This window comes from Rutilus rutilus (genome assembly GCF_951802725.1).
Source record: "Rutilus rutilus genome assembly, chromosome: 4".
NCBI classification, from domain to species: Eukaryota; Metazoa; Chordata; class Actinopteri; order Cypriniformes; family Leuciscidae; genus Rutilus; species Rutilus rutilus.
In genome coordinates, this window is record NC_140212.1 from 8,808,864 (window position 1) to 8,828,562 (window position 19,699).

Below are 19,699 nucleotides of genomic sequence, written 5' to 3' on the forward strand. Positions count from 1 at the left end.
GTTACAGTAAAGTACACTCAGAAGAGTTGTGCAACTGCTAAATCAAGGTCAGTGAGAGAGATTTTATTCTGCTTCAGCATCATGTCTTCATGTTGGTCTGGCCGGAGGAGTTTCTCCACATCTCAGACAATGTCATCTCTGCAGGCGAAGGGAAAAACCCTAAAGCAGATCCAGCCTTGACAACATTCTCCACACCTTGCTCTTCCTCGTCCTCATCCTCTTCCTGCTTGTTCACCTCCTCTTCCTCGTCCTCATCCTCCTCTCCCTCTTATATTGTTTCCATCCATTGTTGGTATCAACATTCAGTGCAACATTTTGAGTAAATTTGGGGACTCTGAACTGACTTGTATTATGTACAGTTGGTTTGGTCACATCATTAGAAATAAGTGTGAACAATTTTGAGTCGTTGTATGTAAACGATGACAACTGTGTTGCAGTTGTGTTTAACTTTCGCCTACCTGTGTTTAGCATTTTGAAACGTAAGTGCATCACAGTGCAAAATGTGTTTTAGTGAGTGAGAATGTGTTTAGAGTTTTGAAAAAAGAGTGCATGAGATTTGCAAACTGTGTTTTAACCTGAACTTGTTTAATGTTTTACAGAAAGAGTGATTTATTCCACAAATTGGTTTAGACTATTGAGAATTTGGTTCAGAGAATGTGTTAGTGTTTTAGCAATTCAGAAAAACTGTAATACATATATTTATATATATTTGTTTTATTTTTACTGATATAAAACAATAGGCCAAAATCCACTAAAACTAAAATGTCATAAAAGCAGAAAGCAAAGTTTCATTACAGAACATTTTCAAGTAACATCAAATCTGAGATTTCACACAGAAATATCACTCTTGACTCTTGAATGTTCAGATGTCTTGAACCGAGGCAGTGGGCGTGGCCATTCAGTCATATGGCCCCTCCCCCTTTGATTGACTCCTCCCCCACATCATCATAATCTATTTTTAAAAACAAAATCTTAAATTATTTAACATTATTCTTAAATGAAAAAGTTAAATGTCAGTCTATAAACATGGAAAATATAATAACTAATATTAGAATATACTGAGAACAGAAATGTTACAATAACTTACCTAACAGGTTTAATCTTCAATGACACTCATCACATCATCATACTCCTCCTGAACTTCCTCTGATCAACATTAATAACATAAAAATGTCACACTAGTTCATAAAACACTTTCTCATTTAATGGATAATTTTCCGTTAATTTGATTACACAGAAATCATGTAATACTCATGCAAACTTATATGTAAAGGCAAGGGTGATATGTAGTGCAACTCACCTTGAGCGCTCTGTCTAATAATGATGACATCATCATAATTCTCTGGTGCATCCACTACACATGAAAATAGAAGCCAAAATATATAACTTTAAGCCTTTCAGTAACAAGCTTGATTAGATGAATATTATGTAAAATATTGTTAAAATAGTAAAAACACATTTTTTAATAGAGTTCTGTCCATTGGTGATGACATCATCATAGCTCTCAGCTGTGTTTTCTACAAAGTTAACAATGTTAAATTTAAAACACTTTTCTTCAAAATACTTTAATATTGTTATTTAAAACTATATAGAATAACAGAACGACACCTGACTCACGATCTGGTTTCAGTCCATCAGTGATGACATCATCATAGTATCCCGGTGTGATTTCCTTCATCTCTTCTGCATCAACACAGAATATGTTTGGATACAAAAGCCAAAATATGTTCTTGTTGCAGGTCATGAGACCATTAAGTTATTAATCATCTGGTAAAAAATCATGTGATCAATTAAAAAGGTCACTGACCTTTCAGGCCACTGTTGTTGGTGACATCATCATAATATACAGTCTTGAAATCTTTTGCTAAAAAGGAGAACAGAATGTTAATATATTAATAAACAGCAGAATTTAAATAGTATTTAAACAGTTTTTGGTCAAATATTTAATAGAATTTGTTAATTACGTTTATTTATTTAGGTTTAATTCAATGAAAATTATTTTGAGTGGAATGAATATGCGCTTCTGCTGTCTAACCTGAGAGAAGCTCATCAGCATCTTCATACCCAGAATGCAGTTCTTCAGAGACTAGACTCCCTGTTAAAGGAGAGAAAAACAGTCAGGAACATATTCATCATCACAAACAGACTGAATCCTCATTTCCATTGGATCATAAAAAATCATATTAAACAACAACAACAAAAAAAAAAAAAACACCTTTTCCAGGACCATAGGTCTGTCCACTGGTAATGACATCATCATAGCCCTCTGGTGTGTCATCTACAAATTTAACATGAAATCAATGCCATCAAGCTCAAAACAAACTTGAATGTATATATTAAAGCAGCACTAGGTAACTTTTCAACCTTCATAGTATATTTCCAAGACTCTTGTGATGGTACATCGACTTAAAATAGGTTGAATGACACGTCTGCCATAGCCTGACGGGGTCTGTATCGTTTTTAATCGTACTTTAAAACTTCGGGTTTCGGGTAGTAACCCGAGCAGCACAAAAAGAACTACAAAATTCGACTGCTTTACGGCAAAGGCTACCTCACTTCCCACAACACGTCCTCACATGCTGTTGGACTTGTAAATAACGTTATATTGCTTATATTGTACATCACTCGGACAAGCTTTCACTGGTTGGTGTGAGCTAAAAAGCACCTGGCATTCTTGTTGATGGATTAGTAGACATCTTCAGAGGCTAGCTGTGCTTGTTCGATGTTCGATTTGTAACGCGTTGTGTTTATTCCCCAATCGAACTCGTGTAACTGTCTGTCACATGTTCTACCGTCCACAGCATTACTTGATAGACAAAAATAGGACAAGAATGAGCATCAAACAGAAACAACCCGCTTACGGGGTGTTCGAGGCGCACATACAATACAGACTGCCAGTTAAACAGGGCGCGCGCAGCTCTTAAAGGGGCCACACCTTATTTCCACTCGTTATAGCTTCCATCCGACTGAACAGGGACCGGTATACAGGGGATCAGGCCGTGAGTGAAGAGACTGCTGCGTGAGTGGTATTTACGACACTAACGTTAATTACAAGTATTCCACAGCGACTGTAGGGGTCGTTGTTTGACCAAAACGGAAATCTTACCTAGTGGGGCTTTAATATGCAGACTGTAGAATAACAGAGAGAACTACAACTACAGTACAGAAGTGAACCAGCACCTGTCTCACAAACTGGTTTTGGAACATGAATGATGATTTCCTCATAGTATCCGGATGTGTTTGCATTCCCCCTCTCTTCAACATCAGAACAAAATATGAATATAGAAAAATAAAGATATTTAAAATGAAAATGAAATAAAATGCAGGTAGAGAGGTCTTTATGATTTGAATCATCTGGTAATGAAATGACCAGTTTACAAAGCCAATGTCATATTATGTTATGCTATTCAAAACAAACATCAGACTCAATTATATACAGTAGGGCTAAGCATTGTATATTGGGGTGCACATTTACAGGTCATACATTTCCTGGAATTTGTGAATTTTACTATACATTTTTTTTTTTTTTTTACAGTTTGTGAATCACCTCTAACCTGAGAGAAGCGAATCAACATCTTCATACCCAGAATTCAGTTCTTCAGAGATGAGACTCCTTCCTGTTAAAGGAGAACAGAACAGAAACAGACTGAATCCTCAAATCCTTTGGGTAATAAAGCTCTGTGATAGTGAGAGCAAGAAAATACTTTCTTGTCTTGGGGCGGTTGGGGGGGTCATCTTTTATCATCTTATTTATTTTAACATACACCTGCAGTTCTGCTGTTTTTTGTGGATTAATTAATTAAAATTAATTAGATGTGAATGAGAGAAAAATATTTAATTCTACAGTGGATCAGATCTGTATCACTGATGTCTCTTGCTAATTAATGATGAAGATGCATAATTAAGACTGAAGGAAGTAGCTCACGTTACTAACAGAACTTTAACACAGATGACTGAGGTTTTTGTTTGATGGCATTCCTTTTCTCAGGAAGGTTTTCACAATGATCTAAACACATAAATTAGTTGCATTCCAATTAATTGAATATGCCCTGCGAAGTGGACTTCATGGGGTATTACTGAAGTGAGATATATGTTCAGTTTGAATGGCACTGCAAATACTATAGGGAATAAGGGTTCATCATCTTCACTTCACAGGAAGTGGAGAGGGAAATTTACCCATCAGTCATTGTGCATCACCACTGTACTTGAAGTTTGATTGAAATAATCACCAGGTAATTAATACATTTAATTAGTCCCAGGTGTGGTTTGTACACGACTGTTCATGGGTACAATGTGCACAAGAGGCAACAGTTACAATGCAAGAGGAGAAGTGAACACTTTAGGACCCTTTGATCAGAATGCAGCAGTTAAAGTTTTGAACAATCTCTGATGATGCCTCACCTGTATGAGTGAATTGATTGTGTCTGTGATAAATTTCCTCATAAATTTCCTCATAAACTTCCTCACTTGGAGCCCTGTGTAGTCCTGTGTACCAGTCAGAGAGAGCTGAGAGTGTAGACAGACAAACCTGCTGTCAGTTCACAACACATGACTGATCACACACTGAATAAGACACAATATGACAGTCTCTGGATCTCTCCTACCTCTCCTCATCACTCTGTTCTGCTGAATCAGTATAAGCAGTGGCACTAAGAGCAGTAAGAGCAAAACTCCCAGTACAACCACAAGCACAGAGAGAGACACTGGAGGAGTTTGTGGAGGAGTGACTGATGTTGAGCGCACTGTCTGAGAAACTGGAGGAGAAGCTGATGTTGTTGTGGCAGGAGTAGTGGACACTGACAAATCTGAAAAAACAGATACAAACACATTCAAAATCATGCAAATACACAAAGATTATTAGCACTAAAATTATATAAAAATGACTAATATTCCTTAAATGATTCTCAGTGTTTTGCTCTGACTTGCACAGGTGAGTACAGCGTGCTCTTTGTGGGAGCAGTCAGTGTGGTTCTTCAGGGAGAGAGGACAGTCCCACAGGTGAATCTCATTCCCTCTGCACTCGACTCTGTTCAGCCACACAACACCTTCACCAGCACCAAAGACTGAATTCCCATCAGCCCTCAGTGCTGCTCCACAACCCAGCTGCCTGCAGACCACCTGAGCATCGCTGATGTCCCACAGATCAGCACAGACTGAACCCCACACAGCGTTATGATACACCTCCAGCCTCCCAGAGCACCGGCCCAAACCTCCACTCAGTCTGAGAGGAACATGATCTAAATCACACACAGAAACATCAATGACCAGCAATACATTTACAATGCATTTTATGACTATTTAAAGTTGTGACAAATTATGAATGTGGAATGTGGATTCAGTGTACAAGTGCTCAGATATTAATAATTCAAGACACTGTGAATAAAGAAAATACATCTTTATAATTATCTTACTTGAACACTGTCTCTGGTGAGGAGATTCTGAGGTAGAACATGTCAGACGACTCCGAGGAGATTCACGAGTCTGCTCCTCTAAAATTAAAATGTTAAAATTTTATTAAATGCTGAATAGAAAAATTATTAATAAACATTATTAATTAATTATTTTACTTATTTTATTATTAATAAACATGATGTTTTCCAACTATCTTAAATCAGTTAAATATCTTCTTACCTGAGCAGGTGATCTTGGCCACTTCATTATCACAGTCTTTCTGTCCCCAGGGTGAAGATGGACACTGCCATAGAGTGGAATCATGACGTCGACATTTAAGTTTATCAAGCCAATTATGAGACTTCAGTCCCTCTGAATAATCGGGTTCACTGCCAGATCTTCCACAGTTCAGCTCTTGACAGATCAGACTCGCTGTGTCTCTGTTCATCTGGTTCCAGCACACATTACCCCAGGATCCATTGTAGAAAACCTCCACATTCCCTTCACAGCCCTCAGTTAACCTGATCTCTTTAAACTCTAGATGGAAAGGGATGTGAGTTTAAGTTGTCAAATATCACCAAAATAACTGGTTAAAACAAGGATAATGCATGCTGCTAGCACTGGTAGCATCTGAAAAAGATACTTAATTATATTTTTATAATAGTGTCACGTTTCTGTTTGTGTTTGGACTGTTTTTGTGATTTGTATTCAGTTCATTAATTCATCTGTCTCACCTGTGCCCTGTTAATCACCTCATTTAGTTAGCTCGTTTGTTTTGCCCCAGCTGTGTCATTTCCCTGATCTGTTTCCTTGTGTATTTAAGCCCTGTGTGTTCCTTCAGTCTTTGTCGGTTGTTGAAGTGTCAAGGTCAGTGTTGAATGTCATTGAGTTCCTAAGTTCCTGAGTATTCCTGTAATCTGAGTTGGTGAATAAACCAGAGGTATTGAAATCCTGTCTCCTCGTCTTCAACCTGCAATACCCTGACAAATATACTATGAAACTTATTTACTACTTGATTCTGTTTGGTCAATACAACAAATATTTAAAAAGTAGCGGCATCCCTGGCAGCGCTGTCTATCATAACATCATACAGTAAGATGGAAAATATGTTGTTAAATATGATCCATCCACTCCTGATTTCCCTGGTGTTTATTTAGCAAAAATTACCAGCTTAACATTATCCCTTTATGCATTTGAAATTATATATTTAAAAATCAATCACATTACTTTACTGTTTACCTGAGCACACGACTCCTACATCCTCCTTGTGTTGACAGTCATGTTTCCCCCAGCCTGGAGAAGAGCAGTTCCACAGGGACGTCTCATTCCCCTCACACTCCACCTCATCCAGCCATATGGGTCCAGAACCAGGACCAAACCAGGCTGGTACCTGCTGGTTACTGAGGGCCACTCCACACTGCAGCTCTCTGCACACCACATGGGCATCTTTAATATCCCAGGAGTCATCACACACTGTCCCCCATGAGCCGCTGTGAAAAACCTCCAGCCTCCCTGCACAGTCTCCCCCAGAACCCACCAGCCTGATGGACCCGCGACCTGATATTCAGAGAGAGAAAAACACATTATTGATCACTAACAACTGAAGAATCTGCCCAGATGTTGTTGTTCTCACCAAGGCAGGTGATTGACAGCTGTTGTGTGGAGCTGCAGTTGAGAGTTTGTGGAGAGCTGCAGTTCCCCAGATGAGCTTCACTCCCAGAGCACTGGAAGCCCGTCACACACTCATGACTGTGTTCAGGACTGGATGAAGAGGAGCCGGAGAAGTTCAGCACAGAGCCACAGCCCAGCTGTCTGCAGACCACAGAGGATTCAGTGAGACTCCAGGAGTCCAGCAGAACTCTCCTCCAGACCTGATGGATGGAAACTTCCAGCTCCCCTACACACTGTCTCTCTCCAGACAACCGCACCAGACCGTCATGAACAGCCAGAGAGGAATCTGAGGAGAAGATCTGATGTTTAATTGAAATATTGCGAGTTTGAAAATATGGTTTACATTTATAATACATTTTACATAATAATAAATTAATTCAGAAAAAAATTACAAGAACATTTTCTTTCAGTTTGAAATGACACTACACTACACATGTCGTGAAATTACACATAGTGAGATTAAATACTACTTTTATACTTTTTTTAATCTTTCAGCAGCACAATATCAGTGAATCTTCCAGTAATTTGGACTCACCAGAGCAGACGACTCCAACATCTCGTCTATGAGAACATTCAGCTCGACTCCATGAAGAGACGGAACATTCTGAGAGTTTTGTTTCATTCCCGTCACAATCAAACACATCAGCCCAGATTTCACCACTTCTCTCTCCAAACCAGTCTGATCCCACAACAGACACAGCAATCCCACAATTCAGCTGTCTACAGAGGACACTGGCAGCTCTCATATCCCAGCATGCATCACACACTGTGCCCCATATACTGAAGTACTGACGTTCAACTCGACCAGAACAGACATCAGGACCATTGACCAGTCTGAGGTCAGTGTAACCTGTGCAAAGAACAGAGAGTTTAGTTAAACAGTACAAAACATGCAAAAGAAATGGTTTAAAAAAGTTGTTTGAAAAGCTCCATTACCAGAACATAACAGTCCAATGTCACTCTCATGGGTACAGTTGTATTCGAGAGAAGATGATGTTGGACAAAAAGAAATATAAGACTCATTTCCTCTGCACTGAATCTCTTGTGTCCACATCTGAGCTTCTCCTTTGCCAAAAGCATCTTCTCCCAGCACCTGTACAGGAGCCCCACAGTCCAGCTCTCTACACACAACCTCTGCATCCTGCTGGTCAAAGGCAGCGTCACACACTGACATCCATGACCGATCATGAGGCACTTCTACTCTGCCAGAACAGAGAGATCCCCCTACCAGCCTGACTCCTTGAATAAAAAAGGGACAATTTTAATAATATTTGCTTTGCTTCTTGACCTATTACTTTAAAAAAAAAAAAATTTTACCTTTTTTTTTTTAGCAGTTTATTTCATGCATAAAATTCACACAAGCTTCTTGCATTTCACGAGTTTGCACTTACAAATAATTATCTAGAGTAAAAGAGTAAGCATATTTGACGACTGGTGTGCTGTCCGGGGGAGAGCTCTGAATGGCCCGAGCCCAGAGTACACCCGCTTTCTTCATTTAATGAATAACAGGGGAGAAAAACTTTAGTAAGATAATTGCACCCAGGGTATTAAAATGCATGTAGTCTATGAAATGCTCAACCTTTGAACAATATATGTGTTTCGTTAGCAAAAGGGATTGTCTGGGACAAAAAAAGCATGTTGCACACAAATTGCTTCATGTACATTCCATCTAGTAATTCAGCACGTCACATAATAGATTACTTCACCACACACAGACAACCAAACAACCACCTGATGTAACATTGAATGTGGTGAGAACATTTTTATTTATCCTGGAATTCTGTGGGGAAAATTTTTAGTAATTATGAAATAAGCGTGGATGAGCTAAGCTTACCAGAGCAAATGACTCCAGCATCTTCAGTATGATTAGTGTCTATTCCCCATCCATTGAATCTACAGTTGATCAATGTAGACTCTGATCCAGTACACACTAAATCAGAAATCCAGATTTTTCCTGATCCTTCTCCGAAGTGAGCACCCTTTGGTGCACTTAAAGCCTCTCCACATCCCAGCTCTCTACACACCACTGCAGCATCAGTCATATCCCAGCCTAAATCACACACTGTTCCCCACTGACCATCATGAAGAACCTCCACTCTACCAGCACAATAACTCTTACCATCTACTAATCTCAGTGTTTCTGAAGGTAAAAAGGGCAGAGAAAGATAGAGAAAAAAGAAAACCAGGTGTTGTACAGTATTACTCAATGATTTTATGTCCATACTTGTATAGTTCATATGTCGTTCACCTACCAGCACATACAACGCTCACATCGTTGTCATGGGAACAATTGTGTGAAGGTAACATTGGACAGAGAGCAAACTGAGACTCGTCTCCTCTGCACTGAATCTCTTGTGTCCACATCTGAGCGTCTCCTTTTCCAAAAGCATCTTCTCCCAGCACCTGTACAGGAGCCCCACAGTCCAGCTCTCTACACACAACCTCTGCATCCTGCTGGTCAAAGGCAGCGTCACACACTGTGTGCCAGGTGTTTCCATGAGGCAACTCAAGTCTTCCAGAACAGCGAGAACCTCCAACCAGCCTGATGCCTGAAATGATTATGATAACAAGCCATTTAAAATATCAAGATATTAAAAAAATCCCCAAAATAAAAAAGTAAAGAAAAGTTCAAGTATATTTTTAAGTATACTTTATCTAGAATACTAATATCAATGTACTAGTACAAATTTATAAGTGTATTTCAATACTGCTTGGGACTAAATTGCAATTTTAAGTATTTTTCTGAGAGGTATAAAAGTAGACAGGAAATATACTTTATTATTTTTAGTTTAAAAGAAGTGTACTAATAGCACACTTGAATATATCACTTTTTCATAAGGGAGACCATGGAGTGTTGCTTATAATGTTTCATAAGTGAGAGATTTTTTTGCGGCAGAATTAAACTTGCTACAAATTAAAAGCTGTTTTAAAATCTTCAACTTATTGTAAACTATTTAGAGTAATGTCAAGAACAAAGAGTGCTGTTGTTTCAGTCTAGAGTAACATTTGTGTCAGTACTGGTCCTTCATTTGGCACCCTATGGTTGACTATTAGAGGTGTAACAATATATTGTGTCACAATGTATCGCAATACAAAAACAACATTTATCATCCATAGAGACAATGTATTATATATACAGCAACAGTAGTTCACCCAAAATCAAAGTTTAGATTCACTGAATGTAGCATCAAATATAATTAACCCAGAAGTTCACACATTTGATCTAGCATATTTATTAATTATTATTAATCAATTAAAAAATAAATACATTATTTAATAAAATACAATATTTAATATTTACAATATTTAAATTGTTATTATTTCTAAGATTTTACTGCTGTCACCGTTGCTCTGTGAATAGGGGAGAAGGGCTAAGTAAGCCTATTCAAGTTAATTCATTATGTTATACCGAATTTAGCATCTTGCAGTACTTTTTGTTAAATATTTAGTCCATTTTGTCTTTGTTTAAAGTATTAGATTCAGTATTCAGTATTGTGTATCAAGCTGAATCGTCACATCAGTGTATTGTTACACCGCTATTGACTGTCACCGAGGTTGTCCAGCCCTGCATTTGGTGAGCTGTAATACTAATAGAACATCAGTTTTAATATTGTACATGCATTTATTTTTCAATTTCTGGTTTATTTTTAACATAAAGGTGAAAGTGTTTAACATTTAGTGTAAATTTTGTATATGAAATTAAAAAAGAGAGTTTGCTGATTCAGGTTATACATGCGCTCTCAGTAAACATGCATTAACCTGATCAATACATAAAACAAAATTTTGACTTCGAAATTTGTCACTGTCATGTAGATTTATTATATTTGTACACAGTCTTGCAGCTTCTACTGTCACATCAAAATAGTGGTCATGTACAGTATGACTGATATAACATTGAGCCGATAGATCGGTTCTAATCAGTTAAACTGTGTTATAACACTTGTTGGTTTCCACTATTTATGAACTTTGAACATTAATTTTAAAATCTAGTACATATTTTTAATAGAATAAATGCATCAAATACATTTGATGATGAAATCTAGACAGAAAACCAACCTACCTGAACAGATTACTCCAACATCTTCACTGTGACTACAGTCATGTTCACCCATTTCTAATTTTGAGCAATTGAATATTGAGGACTCTGATCCTCTACAGAGAACATTATCCATCCAGATTTGTCCTGATCCTGGTCCAAAGTGAGCAGCACGCATTGTATTTGAAGTATTGCCACATCCCAGCTCTCTACACACCACTGCAGTGTTTGTCAAACCCCAAAGATCATCACACACTGTTCCCCACTCTCCTCTATAATAAACCTCCACTCTACCAGCACAGGAATTATTACCATCCACCAGCCTCACATTTCCTGCAGACAAGAAACAGAATGATTTACTGTATATATAATGCAAAGTGAGAAGACAAACAACAGACTTTAAGACAGCAAAACAGATGAACAGAAAAAAATAACCATGAAATCAATTAACATTTATATTAATTCAAATATTACACATGCAGAAGTGGAACTTATGTTATGACCATTTCATAACTAACACAGAGTCAATCACTTCATTAACTCACTCATAATGATCCCGTGTGTGTGTGTGTGTACGTACCAGCTGTGGCGAGTCTGATCAAAGATGACAAAAAAATGAGTGTTAGATAGCTCTCCATCTTCACTGATCATACACTCTTCTTGATCAACTCAGAAGTGAAAGGTTCAAGAGAGACAGAGACAGAAGGCTCTACAATCACCAAACAACAAGCCAATCAAAGTCACTTTTACCTTATTAGACAGAAGAGAGGAAATCATCAAAAAGTTTCACTGACAAATCAGGAGACGTATTTATGATTCTCACCATATTTATTAAAAGCACGTCAGCACTGTTGAACAGGACTCCTCCTCCACCTTATAGAGACACTTAACTGGGGAGAAACATGCAAGATAGAGGGGTGACAGTCACACATACAGGAAACTGATTTCAGGAAACATTCCAGTTTATTTACAGCATCAAAGCACAGCATTTGCAGATATACAAATACAAACACTGATAACTAACTGCTTCATGTTTCTCACTTTGAGTCCATGTTTAGAAATATTAGTTGGATACAAACAGAAATCAAATGTGCTGTTTTAAAGATTCATTTTAACTACTATAATATATCCAGAAGTAGCCTAAGCAATGCTTGTCATACTCTTCAAGTGCACAGTAAATGTTATTTCACAAAAGAGTGTAAGGAAAAGAGCATTTTGTTAAAAAATAATAATGATTTTAAAAAGACAATAAAGTATACATACGCCTCAACCCAGTCATACTGGAATACTCGACCAAGTTTGAACTTTGTAGTTGCACTTCTGTGTTTAATACTGCAATACCGATCTATTCCCATGGGTGGCAGTAAAATTACTATGAGATGACAGACTTTTTTTTTTTTTTTTTTTTTATGCCATGAACCAGAACAATACAATGGGACATAATCATTCAAAGTAAAACAAATACAAAGTAAATAAAGTAAAATAAAATAAGAACAGTGCCAGAGGACAAGAAAAAAAGTATTACAAACAACAGAAAAAGGGGGCTACTTAATACAACATCACCTGCTTACAATGCTATAAGCTCTAATTGCCTTTTTACTTGTGCAATTACACAAAACAGAACAATAAAGCTTAAAATCATTTTTAAAGCAAGAAAAGTTAGGTTTGGAGTCAGATTATTTCATTTTATGAATATGAAACTTCCCCATTAATATTAACAATTGTATGAAGTGTGCCTTATCTTTCTCAATCCCATTATCATTGAAGTGTATCATTATGTCAAATCCACTCAGCTGTAAATCAATGTTAAATTTTTTCTTAATTAAACGCTCCACATCAATCCAAAATGTGTGTATTCAATTTTTCAATTGAATAATTACACTTCAATAAAAATGAGAGGTCGCCCAATCGTTTAAATAGATAGTTAGGAAAGGAATTCCAAATACTGTCTTTATTTTTTACTGAATAAGCCAATTTATTTTAAATACATTGTTCAAAGCATCATAACTCAAAACCTCTAAACCACCATGATCTTTGGGATTGCATAAAATTTCTTTTCTCAAATAATGTGGCTTGTTTTTCCATATAAAATCAAAAAGCATTTTATCCAATTGTTTGGTAACTTTAGGGGGAATATCTAATGATGACACATAGACTGATCTGGAGATTCCTTCAGCTTTTGACAAAAGTACCGCCCCTGAATTGACAGATCCCTTTGTAACACACATTAAACCTCTTACTAGTTTTGTTAATAATTGGATTGAAGTTTAAATTGTTGCGCAGATTTTCATCTTATAACAACTCCCAGATATGTTACTTGATTTGCAATTGAAATATTACAGAAATTAGTTAAACTACATTGTACATTCTTTAAGAGGAAACAGATTTATTCATATTCATTCCTAGCCCTGATACATCTGAAAATTCTTTTATGCATTTCATTGCTTTAATGATTCATTCCTATCTTTCAAAAATAAAGCAGTGTCATCTGCAAACTGACACAACTTAAATGTTTTCCCTAATGCTGTAATTCCTTGAAAATGTCATTTTTTTAATGTGAAGGGTCATTATTTGCGTTGCTAACAAAAACAAAAATGGGGAGATCGGACACCCTTGTCTGATCCCTCTACCTATCTCAAATCTGCCAGAAGTCCTCCTTGCTAATTTTACAGAACTGGTACATCCATAGGGTTTTGATAGATGACAGACTTATGGTGACTATGTTTTGTTTACCCCTGACATGTTTGTTATGTTCTACTCCTGTATGTAAATTATGTTTTGTTCTTATTAAAATGCAATACAAATAAATAAATAAAATAAAATAAACTTATGGTGTATATTTACATTGGCGGACTCACTGGTACAGGAGCCCCAGTTGTAGTCTGTTTACTCAAGTTTACAAACCTTTGACTGCAGAATACTGACCACTGACCAGATTAACATTTATCCTAACAATATTTCAGGAATTATGTCATATTTTCAGTCTGCTGTTTAGAATCACAACTAGTGATCCCCAAATGAATATGTTGAGTCGGTTCTTCTCACTGAATTGTTCAAACGGGTTAGCACAACGGAATCGAATGATTCAAACTTGCGCACTGAATCTTTGGATATAGTTTATAACACAGAGAACAAACTCAGCGCTCAGTGAAATGTGTCCGTACAACAATTAACTGAAACGAAATCTACAACGTTCGACATCCACAATCCACATCGTTTGTCAGGAATCAAGCAGCTCTTTATTAAGTTCAAAATCTGCATGTGCAGCTTTGAATGACTCGGTACTGCAGGTAAGGACAATTTTCAACTCCGGCTCCGAGTATATGGGTTCCCATACTTTGCCTTACATGTCACTTTCACTTTGTTTGGCAGTCGTTGCCTAATGGTTAGAGAGTCAGACTGGTTACCCAAAGGTCGCGGGTTTGATTCTCAATAGCCTACCGAGATTTGACGAGTGATGAGCCCTTGAACAAAACACCTAAACACCAATCACTCCCCAGGAGCCACAGAAAAATGGCTGCCCACTGCTCCGAGTGTGTGTGTCCACGGTTTGCAGTGTGTGTGTTCATTACTGCTAATGTGTGTGGACTAACTTGGAGAGAAAAGACACTTGGAGAGAGTATTGGTTACCATACTTGGCCTTCACATTTCACATTCATCTACAGCCTGAGAATGGATTTAAAAGTAAAATGCAAAGCAGACAAGCAATATTCATATTTATTTATTGGTTAAAAAACACCACACCACATAAAATAATTTAATAAGATATTTAATACAAATCAATTAATTAACAGGGTTATTGTAAAAGTTACTCAATGCATCCAAAATAAATGGATCTTTTTCAGCATTATCATATTCATTATTATTATCATTATTATCAGAAAAATGTAAGTACATGCTGCCACCATGGTGAGGCTGTTACATCACATTTTTGTTTATCTTGTAATTTAGCAGAAAAGGCACTGTTGTTTGTTTTACTGCTATTAACAAGGCCATAATAAACAATACAAAATCTCACAAAGGCATATGAATTTAAATCCAAAAAACAAACAAACAAACATAAAAACCTGAGATTTCATATATATAAAAGCAATTACACTCAAACTTTTACGGTTTCAAATTTCTTGAACCGTCATTGAGTCGAATGGCCCTCCTTCTTTTTTTGACTCCTCCTCCACATCATCATAATCTGTTATTAAAAACAAAATCTTAATTCATGTTGTAATTAGATTAGTATTTTAAATGAAGTCTATGAATCTGGAAAACATTCTAACAATAACTTAATAACTTACCTAACAGGTTTCTCACATCTTCACTCACACTCAGCACATCATCATAGTCCTCCTGAACTCCCTCTGATCAAGAATGACATAAAAAACATCAGAATATAAAACACTTAAACTGCGTCCCGATTCAGAGTCTGCATCATATGAAGGCCGACTGCGTCACCGTAGCGCGACGAAAACTGTCCCAATTCAAAGCCTCCTTCAAATGCGCCCTCCAGATGTGCCTTTGTTTCCCGTGAAATGAAGGATACAACAGACGGATCCTCCGCGGCCTTGCCTACCCAGAATTCATTGCGCTCCGGTGACGACAGGATTATATTATAGACAACTTTAATTTTACACTTTAAAAATGCAAGTATTGGGTTTCAGCTTACTCAAATATCTAACGATACAAATGTAAAAATAAAAAACTTTAAAGCGGTTCAGATGTTGACATATCTTACTAAGATGTGATTATATATAGTTTATACTCTTTATTATATATAGAAATGGACCATGGTGAACATATTTAGACAGTTTGTGAACCCTGTTTTGGTTTCGGACAGTTTAATATAACTTAATAAAACTAAGTCCAGTACAAACGTTACTGCCGCTCATCATCGCCGTCACAGTTGCTAGGCGACAAGAACAATCCCCCGTAGACCGTCCCATTTAACAACACTCGTTTTGACCTTCGGGCCTTCAAATGATGCCGCCTCTGAATTGGGACACATCTTTATCTTATTTGAGTCCCTGAATCCCTTTTCCCTTTAAGTGACTTGATTACACAAAGCTCATGTCTAATACTCATGTAAACATGTAAGGCTGATAATAAAATGTAGTTCTGTTCAACCCATCTATTTGCGAGCTCTGTCCATTAATGATGACATCATCATAATTCTCTAGCATGTTAACTAAACGTGCAAATATAAGCCCAAAAAGTGAAATAGAAGCCAAAAAACATTAAGACAGTCATTTTAAAATATTATCAGTTATGAGGTTTATTTTAAAGGAATATATATATATTTTTAAATCATTAAATAAACACCTTTTTTGATATAAGAGTTCTGTCCACTGGTGATGATGTCATCATAGCTCTCAGGGGTGTCTTCTACAAAATCACACATTCATCACAAACATTAATGACATTCAAAACTTTTTTTTTTTTATCAGTTAATATACAGAAATAACTTTAATATACTGAAGTATTTCAATATGCTGTTATAGAATAACAGAACGACACCTGTCTCACGATCTGGTTTCAGTCCATCAGTGATGACATCATCATAGTATCCCGGTGTGATTTCCTTCATCTCTTCTGCATCAACACAGAATATGTTTGGATACAAAAGCCAAAATATGTCCTTTTTGCAGGTCATGAGACTATTAAATTATTAATCATCTGGTAATAAATTATGTGATCAATTAAAAAGGTCACTGACCTTTCAGGCCACTGTTGCTGACATCATCATAATATACAGTCTTGAAATCTTTTGCTAAAATGGAGAACAGAATGTTAATATATAAATAAACAGCAGTGTTTAAAATGTATTGTGTCATTAGTCAAATATTTATTAGAATTTGTTAATTACGTTTATTTATTTAGGTTTAATTCAATGAAAAAGTATTTTGAGTGGAATGAATATGCGCTTCTGCTGTCTAACCTGAGAGAAGCTCATCAGCATCTTCATACCCAGAATGCAGTTCTTCAGAGACGAGACTCCCTGTTAAAGGAGAGAAAAACAGTCAGGAACATGTTCATCATCACAAACAGACTGAATCCTCATTTCCATTGGATCATACAACTCTTTATTTTTTAAACATTAGAGGCAGAAATCCCATGTTTTTTTCTGTTTGTTTTTTGTTAGGCCTATTAGCAAACACACATGTATCCTCACATGAACCCATTCCTCACTGCCTTCCAGAATTACACACAGGAAGAGACAAATACACACACACACACAGACACACAAATGCACCTGCAGCTCTGTGGTTTTCTGTGAGGAGGTTTAACAGGACTAATAATAGATGAACATCAAGTGTCTGACAGACTCTCTTATTAATCATATTAAATAAGATTCACGGCTCATGTCTCACCTCTCTGAGTGAAGTGATTGTGTCTGTGATGAATCTCCTCATAAACGGCCTCAGTCGTCGTCCTGTGTCTCCTCTTAGAGAGAGCTGTGAGTGTAGACAGACAAACCTGCTGTCAGTTCACAACACATGACTGATCACACACTGAATAACACACAATATGACCGTCTCTGGATCTCTCCTACCTCTCCTCATCACTCTGTTCTGCTGAATCAGTATAAGCAGTGGCACTAAGAGCAGTAAGAGCAAAACTCCCAGTACAACCACAAGCACAGAGAGAGACACTGGAGGAGTTTGTGGAGGAGTGACTGATGTTGAGCGCACTGTCTGAGAAACTGGAGGAGAAGCTGATGTTGTTGTGGCAGGAGTAGTGGACACTGACAAATCTGGCAAAACAGACACAGACAGATTAAAAATCATGCAAATACACAGTTTTATACACAAAATTATTTGAAAATCACTATTATCGGTCAGTGTTTTGCAGTGACCTGCACAGGTGAGTCCAGCGTGCTCTTTGTGGGAGCAGTCAGTGTGGTTCTTCAGGGAGAGAGGACAGTCCCACAGGTGAATCTCATTCCCTCTGCACTCGACTCTGTTCAGCCACACAACACCTTCACCAGCACAAAAGACTAAACTCCCATCAGCCCTCAGTGCTGCTCCACAACCCAGCTGCCTGCAGACCACCTGAGCATCGCTGATGTCCCACAGATCAGCACAGACTGAACCCCACACAGCGTTATGATACACCTCCAGCCTCCCAGAGCACCGGCCCAAACCTCCACTCAGTCTGAGAGGAACATGATCTAAAACACACACAGCAACATCACTGACTAGCTTCAACACATTTACTACAAAACACACTAAAGCTGGAGGCCTTTAAAGCTGTGATTAATTTTGAATGTGGAATAAATATGTATTTACTGTACAAAAAAATATATATAAGAAAAAAATATTTTTATAAGAAAAAAAAAGAAACATAAGCTTATGATAAACTTACTTGAACACTGTCTCTGGTGAGGAGATGGAGAGGTAGAACATGTCAGACTACTATGAGGAGACTCATGATTTTCCTTCTCTGAAATATTAAAGTTTCAAAACATCACTAATCAGAATATTAGGCATCATAAATAATATCTGTCAAATGTCAAAGGTCATATTTGTCAAACTATCTTAAATCAGTTCATTATCTTAATACCTGAGCAGGTGATCTTGGCCACTTCATTATCACAGTCATTCTGTCCCCAGGGTGAAGATGGACACTGCCATAGAGTGGAATCATGACGTCGACATTTTAAATAATCAAGCCAATTATGAGACTTCAGTCCCTCTGAATAATTGGGTTCACTGCCAGATCTTCCACAGTTCAGCTCTTGACAGATCAGACTCGCTGTGTCTCTGTCCATCTTGTTGTAACACACATTACCCCAGGATCCATTGTAGAAAACGTACTCGGTTACTAACGTAACCTCGGTTCTCTCTAGAGAGGGAACGAGTATTGCGTAAGCTAGCTTACGCTGCGGGAAAGTCTCCTTTCACGAGATACTGAAGCCAAAAATTATCCTAATTTTTATAAAACTTGTCAACGCAGTGCGGCAGCCTGCAGACCTAGGGCAAGCGAGTCGCGTGCCCATTGGCTGCTCTGCGGCAACTGCAGCAGCCTATGGCTGAGCCTTGCGCGTGACGTCACGTCCAATGAGCGCGCTTGGCGCGCTTAGTGCGTCACAGCCCGTCATAGGGGTGTGGCTTAGCGTATATAAGCAAGGAACAGAGGCTGCTTCGCTGGTTTCTGTCGCATGAAGCGAAAACGAGCTCGTGGCGAGAGCACGGCGGGTTACGCAATACTCGTTCCCTCTCTAGAGAGAACCGAGGTTACGTTAGTAACCGAGTACGTTCTCTTACGAGAGGTTCTCTCGTATTGCGTAAGCTAGCTTACGCTGCGGGAACACCTTTGTCAACGCCGTGCGCGCGCCCAGCATCCTGAATGAGTCCCGTGGGGAGCCCAGGGAACGCGAAGCGGAGCTGGGCGGCCAAGATACCACAGTACACAAGCACGTAATATGGGGCAGGGAGCGGCACAGCCGGTCCAACTAACACTTCCATATAATGCAGCTCAACCAGTAGAGCTAAATCAGCAACGTAGCCCGCGCACAGATAGTGGGCTGGCTTACGCGAGACTTAGACTGATAGCACTTTGGCCTGCAAGGCGGGAACTTCCAGGTTGTAAAACCTAACAAATGTGGAG

The 19,699-nt window shown here is 38.0% G+C and overlaps 2 protein-coding genes across 7 annotated transcripts; both read right to left on the reverse strand.

The window, feature by feature from the left end:
* Positions 1-296: 296 nt before the first annotated feature.
* On the reverse strand, positions 297-6,123 carry LOC311288795 (uncharacterized protein). Of its 6 annotated transcripts, none has more exons than XM_084406393.1 (14): positions 5,632-6,022; positions 5,412-5,489; positions 4,923-5,237; positions 4,605-4,805; positions 4,402-4,506; positions 3,555-3,617; positions 3,181-3,255; positions 2,216-2,278; positions 2,036-2,095; positions 1,808-1,864; positions 1,618-1,683; positions 1,301-1,354; positions 1,088-1,146; positions 297-952 (listed from the first exon to the last, which is right to left on the reverse strand). In XM_084406393.1, exons 1-13 carry the CDS (start codon positions 5,837-5,839, stop codon positions 1,097-1,099), a joined length of 1,395 nt encoding a protein of 464 aa, XP_084262519.1. In that variant the 5' UTR covers positions 5,840-6,022; the 3' UTR covers positions 297-952; positions 1,088-1,096. The 6 variants fall into 6 exon arrangements, with proteins under 6 accessions (XP_084262519.1, XP_084262518.1, XP_084262520.1 ...); XM_084406392.1 differs by having other exon boundaries at positions 1,609-1,683; XM_084406394.1 differs by lacking the exon at positions 3,181-3,255 and having other exon boundaries at positions 1,609-1,683; positions 5,632-6,123.
* Positions 6,124-6,619: 496 nt separating this feature from the next.
* On the reverse strand, positions 6,620-18,860 carry LOC311289128 (antigen WC1.1-like; the record flags this gene model as incomplete). Its single annotated transcript, XM_084406884.1, has 16 exons — positions 6,620-6,948; positions 7,025-7,361; positions 7,598-7,741; positions 7,830-7,912; positions 9,140-9,202; positions 9,315-9,611; positions 15,391-15,453; positions 16,412-16,474; positions 16,616-16,681; positions 16,806-16,859; positions 17,028-17,087; positions 17,461-17,544; positions 17,643-17,843; positions 17,946-18,260; positions 18,455-18,532; positions 18,653-18,860. The coding sequence occupies 16 exons, from the start codon at positions 18,858-18,860 to the stop codon at positions 6,620-6,622; spliced, it is 2,445 nt and encodes an 814-aa protein (XP_084263010.1).
* Between the last annotated feature and the right edge of the window lie 839 nt (positions 18,861-19,699).